This window comes from Archocentrus centrarchus, chromosome 17 (genome assembly GCF_007364275.1).
Source record: "Archocentrus centrarchus isolate MPI-CPG fArcCen1 chromosome 17, fArcCen1, whole genome shotgun sequence".
NCBI classification, from domain to species: Eukaryota; Metazoa; Chordata; class Actinopteri; order Cichliformes; family Cichlidae; genus Archocentrus; species Archocentrus centrarchus.
In genome coordinates, this window is record NC_044362.1 from 25,468,492 (window position 1) to 25,476,961 (window position 8,470).

An 8,470-nucleotide genomic window follows, 5' to 3' on the forward strand; every position below is an offset into this window, starting at 1 on the left:
CACTCCGCCATATCACAGTGGGCCATCTGCTCGGCATAGTCGCTTATGAACTCTGGGAAATCCTGGCACACACACACACAGGCAAGCACACGCAGCCTCTGTCCCACTGGTTTTACACACAGGGGCGGTGCTCGGCACACTTTAATGTACGACAGATTTGGTTTGGAAGTCAGTGTGCTGATGTGTGTGAGATGAGGTGATGCGCCATGTGCTTCTCTTCTATACACTCTATATGAGTGAAGAAGTTTAAGACCTGTGCATGCTCGGTCACATGCTCATAAGTGTGCCCACACAGAAGAACATCTGTGTCTATGCTGGCATATTTTAGCCCAAAGGTTAATTCCCCCCCACAAACTAGGCGCCTGATTCAGAGATCTAATAAGGTAATGGCTTTTGCCTAATTCAATCTGGCTGGAAGCGGACGGTGGATTTGTGATTGTCATCAGGGATTAGTCATCAGGGGTGTCAGAGAGAGGGACCGCAAAGTCCCCCTCTGTCTGTGTCATTCCACAAACCAAAATCTCATTTCATTCGTAATCAGTGCATAGACGCCAGGAATGAAAATTGAATCTACTTGTGGCTGATGTTGCATTTATCCCTCATCAAAAATTATCATTCTCTGATATACCTCCGCGATCTCAATCTCTATTACCAGCCTTACTCCCCCTGTATCAACAGTTTAATTGGGAAGTGGGGAGGGGGTAATTTTGCACTCTTATGATACCTAATACAAGTAATATTTCCAGTGGGGTGTTTTAGATTTCTGTTGGGAAATCTGTTTTAAACAGCTGAGGGTTTATTATTTCATATCAATATTGGATTGTCATTATATCTTCCTCATTTAATTGGTGTACACAATTTTATTTTTTTTATGTTTTGTCCTATTTCTCCACGCTAGTCAAAATTTTAAGGTGGAGAAATCGCACACCACCCTGGCACCTATACTGTTCCGTTCCAGGTTTGTGCACAGTCCACCTTTAGACTCATTTTCACATTATCGACATGAGGATGAAAAAGCAATAATGTGCGAATGAACTCTCCCATCGATACATAAGATTCCCATTTACACCAGATCCTTGACCGGGGGCCGAAACTAATATGAAGCAAATCTCATTTTGATTTGAAAGAAATGCTCCAAAAGCTGAAATATCAGGTGGCAAATGGGGGCTAATGTTATGTGACAATTACCTTTATTGGAAAAAATGATGGCCTAGTAACTTACAGAAATTCTAATATGAGCGTGTGCAGTGAAGTAGAGCGTTGTGAATGTGAATGGATTGCAGTTAACATATAGCATGTGAGGATGATGTGTAAAACCCTGTTTTGTCACTCTCAGGTGAAGTGCTGTAAGTACTGGCCTGATGATACGGAGATCTACAGAGACATCAAGGTGACACTGATAGAGACTGAGCTGCTGTCAGAGTACGTCATCAGGACCTTTGCTGTAGAGAAGGTACACTTTTATCCTTTTAAACACTTATTTTTTTTAATTGAACATGCATTTATAAATTTTCAGATGCAGCCTTCCTAAGAGAATGTTTAAAGAAAGGACATGTAAACTCTTTCTCTAGCACTATATGGCAAAGGGATTATATTTTAAAACATCTCTTTGAAGATTAATGAATAATATTGGTATTTTGTTGGTAAGTAGCAATGCATACAGCCCTGTCAGACTACATATCACATGGATGAAGAGACTGAAAGCAGCACATAGATTGAGTTTTTTCCTTCCAAACAACATGCAAGATACCACTTCAATAATATAAGATATGCTACCATTAATTGAAATTCCAGACGGTATAACTTAAGCATTTCAGATTATATACACAGAAAATGACCTTGTAGTCAAAGTAATCTAATGCATTTTAATGTTGCTCATGACCCCAATGGAATTTTATTCATAAAGCACCATTCACAAAACGAAATATCTAAGGGCACTTTATATTTTAAGTTTAAAGCCCTTAAACATTATGGAGAATCCTAATGTTGTTGAGGAAAAAATAATAGGTTTCTCAATCCAACCTAATGGAATCATTTCTAACTCTCAATTTTCCTTTTAAATATGTTAATAAGGCATAATCACATTCTAAGTGTTGCAATGTACTGTGGCATTTTATAAAATCTTCAGGCAATGTCCAGTAAGAGAATAAACATATATACTAATATAATATAAACTAATATACTGTTGCATAGTGTCCGGAAAATAAATGTGACATATTGCATAAGGTATAGGTGTGACACAGAGGTGCTACACTGGCCTTGAATGTCATATTTATTGTTAGATAATGAAACTTTGCACAACCCCCCCCCCATCATGATGAAGAATGTGTCTGTATTCAGTTCAGCCTGTATTTCCTTTTAGAAAGACTTCATACATCTGTGCACTTCTCACCACATCCTCTTTGCTTTGTGTGTTTAACATGATGACTCTCAGAGAGGGGCTCATGAGATCCGGGAGATCCGACAGTTTCACTTCACAGGCTGGCCGGACCACGGTGTGCCATATCACGCCACGGGCCTTCTGGGGTTTATTAGGAGAGTCAAGTCTAAGACCCTGACCAATGCTGGGCCCATGGTGGTTCACTGCAGGTTGGTGTGCACCAAAACTGAGCACTCTTATTAATACTTGTTTTAACTCCAACTCAATCACGCACCTATTTGCATCATTTCATAGTTTTATACACTGCTTATTACACTAATAACTGCGCAGTGTAGAACACTGATACTGTATAGATAACTGAATACCATTTCATAGCCAATATTTTGGACATTTGTAAGTCTTATGGCCCATAGGTAATGTTGTGGTCTTTCCAACCCTTTTTGTGGTATGAGGCGAATATCTTAAAACCAAGACTATGGAACATTTGTGACAATTATGGGATGCAGATAAGTGCTAAAACATAATAAATTATAACATTACATAATGTAAAACAGTGGTTTCCAATATTTTGCACCTGGCATGACCCACAAACTGTAATACTACTGCTGTGTGAGGCAGGCAAAAAAGGACCCTAATGCAGGACCTGGAGGACAAGGAGTAAATCCAAACTCAGCTTTTATTCACAGGAACTAACAGAGAAAATCCACTAAATATAAACAGAGCTGGACCGGAGCCAGAAATACATAATCTAGGAAGAAACTAGGAACAATCAGAGCACACTGTGAGAGGGCACCCATAGACGATGACATGAAGAGCAACAAAGGAAGACTCAAAATAAATCCAATTTACAAGCTTGAATAGCAAGTTAGCAAACTCACAATTTCTGTTATTCTTCCACTCTTCACTAACATGTTTTCATTTATTATTGAGAAATTATCCATTATGTTTATCCAATAAATGGATTTATTTATTTGTTAGCTATAACAGCTGTTAATCCATCCTTTTTGCAAACAGGTTTAACTGCTGGCCCTGTAAATAGCTAGTTTTAGCTAGCTATTTAAAATATTCATTTAGCTAACAATTTGTTTCAACTGCTAGCCTAAATTGTAGAAGTTTCAGTAGTCTTTCCACATCATTAGCTAACAGTTGCTGCTGTTAATATGCCGTATTGAGTTAGCAATTTTTTTTTTAAATTATCTGCCTGTTAACTGTCTGCTACCTAAACCTAATGTTAGCTTTTCTGCTCTAACCTGTTCAAGTCCACTCAACTCTTTAATTAAATTGTAATTTAATTTTTTTTCAATTTAGTTGAGCTGGTCTCCCTGTGGTGCTTGGTAATCGCTGCATTAAATAGCCAATTTGAAACATAAATGACCTCTGGGCACTCTTAGTGTTGGCAACAGATCAAGTAAAGCTGTTTATGTAACACCCTAGTGAGCTCAACTTTTTATTGTTAGAGAAAAATCATTTAGTCTTATTTCATCTCATAAAAGTTAGATTACTTTAAACTTTAACCCCCTTCAAAAAAACCCCCAAAACTATGGTCCTTCTTCTCATGAATAAAAACTGCATCTATGTATTTGCCTGCAGCGCTGGAGCCGGTCGGACAGGCTGCTTCATCGTCATTGACATCATGCTGGACATGGCAGAGAGAGAGGGCGTGGTGGACATTTACAACTGCGTGAGGGAGCTGCGTTCACGGAGGGTCAACATGGTTCAGACTGAGGTACGACTGGTTCCACAGCGGCCTCAGTAGACCTGGGCCTTTCCACAGAGACGTCAGTGAAATACAGAACGGTGGGATTGCAGCCTGACAGAATGTTGCCCTCAAAAGTGGATTAACTAGAATCTGCAAATAATTCTTAGATTGAGCCTCGCTTCTCTGGTCCTGAACAAATGCTCAGAATTCAAAACAGAGCCAGAAGCAGTGTCATTAAAAGCATGTTTTTTATTTGGAACAAATAAATCATGGCCTGTCATTTATTAGTCATTAAGTCTGCAGCTTAGGTGAGCCACAAGAGGTTTTTAAGCATTTTCCCATTATTTTTGAAATGCAGTATAATACAGTAATTCAATGTTTTCCTGTCATTCACTTTCAAGTACCAGCTTAAGTGCAACATTTTTTTACAAACAAGGATATATTGCATTATGTAATTAAACAATCCAAATAATGCTTAACATCAGATTATGTTAATTAAGTTCCCTACTTGTTTTAGCTTGAATGTTTAGAGCAAACGTGTGGATTTTATTTTGAACATTCACACCACCTTTACATTTTAATCATAGTTCTCACAGAGGGCATTTATCGGAGTGCACACCCTAACTATTTCTGTGGTAAACTCAAGTGCTTAGCAATACGTGCTGTCGTAAAAGGGTTTAGAGTTTTGTAACTGAGAGGATTTAGCTCATATTGGCGGTTCAAAACATCCCCGGCTCATCCTGTAGTTTTACGCTGATGTGGACAACCAAAGTACTCTGTGCTTTCCTGAACACTGGCCATCTGGAGGTGTCCATAGTCTCGTTGAATGCATCATTTCACTGTAATTCCCTTTAAATCACAAGCGTCATTGGATTTAATGGGCAAATGTTTCATCGCTGACGTCCGAATTGGGATTTGAGCAACTGGAGACCGCATGCTGCTCACCCTGAGTCACTCTCCTCAAGTTCAGTGACCTTCAAATTCTGTGTATGTGTCTGTTTTCCCTCACAGGTGTTCAGGCTAGTTGGCACAGCTCCTCAGCCCCGCGGCCAGATACCACCATTCTACCGTGGTTTAATCTGTCCCCGGAAATGAAATGTCTTGTTGTTTATAGTTTATGAACTGGGATAAGATCTGCGGATTTGGGTTGGAGAATCATATCACCACTGGCCTACTGACTGAAGCCCGGGATAGTCAAACTCTGGGTCAACAGTTCATGTTCTGCACTAGACTTAACAAATGGAAACACGTTTCGCTTTCAATCTGTAAATCAGTGACCCCTGTGCATGTGTGCGGATTTTGGTGCAAAGTGACAAGGAAGTGTCAGCTGGAAATGTCACTTCAGAATAGATTTGCATCAAGCTTCAAGCTGTGTCGCCATGTCCACTGCTTGACAGACTGATGTGAGGAGGAGGAAATGTGTTGCGATTTCCTGTTTTCAGCCTGCATGGCATTGAGCACAGTGGGTGCTATTTTTTTTTTTTTTTTTATGTAAGACATCAACCTTCCTGTGATGATTATGACAATATTCATGATGAAATCCTAACCTTGCTAAGTTCATGAAGGTTTCATTGGAGCTTAAAAAAAAAATGGAAAAGGTCAAATCCTTCAAGAAAATATTTTCTGCTAGACCTCTAAATATTTTTAAGGTTTTGAAAATGTCATACAGTTCTGGATGTTATAAGAGAATTGAATAAGCTGTGTACCAAAAAATGCAAAAATATGTATTGTAACCTTTGAACAATGACAATGATAAATATTAGTCACAGGAACTGCCGAGGGGATAAAGAATATTCCCAGTAAGGGCACAAAAAGGTCACTGAGTTCTTCTTGCAAAAACAGAGAGAAATCCTGGCTCATGCATTTCTGCTTATAGTGGTGGTGAAAATATAAGGTTTGGGGGTTTTTTTGTAAGTAAAACTTGCCTTCTGTCATAAGTCATAGAAGTCTGATGGATGCGCAATGAGGATGGTTGTTTTTTTCAGGAGCAGTATGTCTTCATCCATGATGCCATTTTTGGAGGCATGTCTCTGTGGCGACACCACCAATTCCTGCGAGTCAGCTCCGCTCCGTCTACTACGACATGAACCGCCTGGACCCACAGACCAACTCTAGCCCCATTAAAGAGGAGTTCAGGGTGAGGAGTTATCTAATGTAATAAGATATACAGAGTGTACAAATTCCTAATGAAGCATTATCGCAAGTGCAAGACTCCATGAAAGATATTTTATGTATTTTTTTTAAATAATTTTATTGAAAATAAACAACACAGTTCTTGATATACGTTTGAACAGATAAGGATAACATTAGCCAGGGATTTGCAGATAAATACATCTAATAAGGAGCACAAATTATAAATTTTAAGAGCTTTCTTATTAACTGCATCAGACAGATGTACTGTTCAGTTTCCTTTTGAACTGGCAAAAAAAGAGGGATTTGATTGACAAAATTTCATTTTATGTATATATTTCCCTAGAATTATAAGATTTATAACACATAATTAACATATTTTGTTATCAACAGTCTGTGTATGAATATGTGACGCATCTCATATTGCACCAGTGAGGGTTATATGAGATGCCCCTCCCCTTTAAGTTTCATCCCAGTCACTTCAGCGGGGAATCAGAGCTATGCTAATGTAACTGATTAAAGAATTGCATTGTTAATTACCATATTGGGAGATAATATAGCACACTCAAAACCAAGTGCCTACCTTCCTGCGTCAGTATGACACCATGTAATTCTGCTTCAATCTCAAAGACGCTTAATATGGTGACTCCCACGCCTGCGGGTGGAAGACTGCAGCATCGCCCCTGCTGCCTAGGAACCACGAGAAGAACCGCTGCATGGACGTCCTGCCTCCAGATCGCTGCCTCCCCTTTCTGATCACCATCGATGGCGAGAGCTCCAATTACATCAACGCCGCCCTGATGGATGTAAGAGTCAAACATTTCAGACTTAAAGCCCGGCTGCCTGAATTCCAGTTCAGATAATCTTGCTAAGTTCATCACTGTAATTTTAAAGTGGTAAATTAGCACTGAGTCATGAGGTGGGAAACTGCAGCTGCCTCGTTCTGTGAACTGAAACTTTCAAATGTTGCTTGTCTTGTCAAACAGTAATTGCTGATTTGAAAGCAGATATTTTGCATTTGTTTGTAGAATTATGAGCTCCGAACATGTTGGTATTTCAGCCTGTTTTACAATGCAGATTTATATGTGTGACTTTTTAAGTGTTGCTGATGTTTTAGGGACCCATTTCCAGCTGTCAATGCATTTAAAAAAAAAAAAGATCTTAATTGAAAGTGCCAGTAAGTGTTTTTAATGTGTAAGAAAAGTAGTTGAGAGCAGGTTGGTGGGATATTAGATGTTTGGTACAGTATATAGATTATTTTAAGCCAGCATTCGAAAGACTTGCCATCTTGACTTGAAATTTGCTCATGGAGACACTTAACTTGGATGAAAGCCATCCAGGACTTACTGGATGTGAGTTGAAATTTGCTCCCACAGAGTTAAAAACTTAACATCTCTGTATTGCTGTCATTTAATTATCTGTAGTTAACCACTTATCTCTCAGTATCTAAGATACACCAAAGGGAAACAATCAAAATGCTATGTATAGCAGTTTTCAAGAGGACCTAACAAAGAACACCTTGACAAGGCACATGCTCGCTGATGGACTTTTTGGCTCTTGCTGGTATTGAGCAGGTGACCTTTCAGATACAGGATTGTCTCATTGCCCACTGGGCTACATTTGGGAGCCAGAAACCACAGTAAAAGTGCACTGTCTTAATATAATCTCCCTAGACATGGAATCTCCATTAGAAAACTGCGCTAAGCAGGAGGCGAGCTGAGAGATGGAGGTCGTTTTAGAAACGGTTATAGGTTTATTCTTGTTGCACAAAAACACGCACAAACTCTATTCAGCATCAGCGCTTTCTTTTTCTTCTTCTTCCAGAGTTACAAGCAGCCCTCTGCATTCATAGTGACACAGCACCCATTGCCAAACACAGTAAAGGACTTCTGGAGACTGGTGCTGGATTACCATTGCACATCCATAGTAATGCTCAATGACGTCGACCCAGCACAGGTAAACCCGACCCAATACATTTGCTCAAATAAACAACGTCCAAATAAATTCTTGCAGAGATATTAAAAGAATTTCACTCTAACAAATGAGGCATGAGTTTTTCCATGAGAAATGTTGTAAAAGTTGCACAAAAGGGCACTGATGGGAACAGATTGAGAGAAAGATTGCATTTTATTTAGATCACGTATAAACCCAGGGAAACCCCAGGGGATGTGTCAGTGTTAGACACTATATATTTGTATCTATACTGAATATGCTTGAAATAAGGTATATACTGCAGAGTCAAAGAGGGCTTGCTATAAAAG

At 39.2% G+C, this 8,470-nt stretch overlaps 1 protein-coding gene across 1 annotated transcript in view; it reads left to right on the plus strand.

Annotated features, from left to right (window-relative positions):
• The window catches only part of ptprma (protein tyrosine phosphatase receptor type Ma), a 164,199-nt gene extending 158,012 nt beyond the window's left edge, over positions 1-6,187 (plus strand). Inside the window, exons 26-29 of the mRNA XM_030751347.1 lie at positions 1,337-1,453; positions 2,435-2,589; positions 3,971-4,106; positions 6,065-6,187. Of these exons, the coding sequence (XP_030607207.1) occupies positions 1,337-1,453; positions 2,435-2,589; positions 3,971-4,106; positions 6,065-6,166 (510 nt within the window). The 3' untranslated portion in view covers positions 6,167-6,187. The remainder of the gene's footprint in view (positions 1-1,336; positions 1,454-2,434; positions 2,590-3,970; positions 4,107-6,064) is intronic.
• The last annotated feature ends 2,283 nt before the right edge of the window (positions 6,188-8,470 follow it).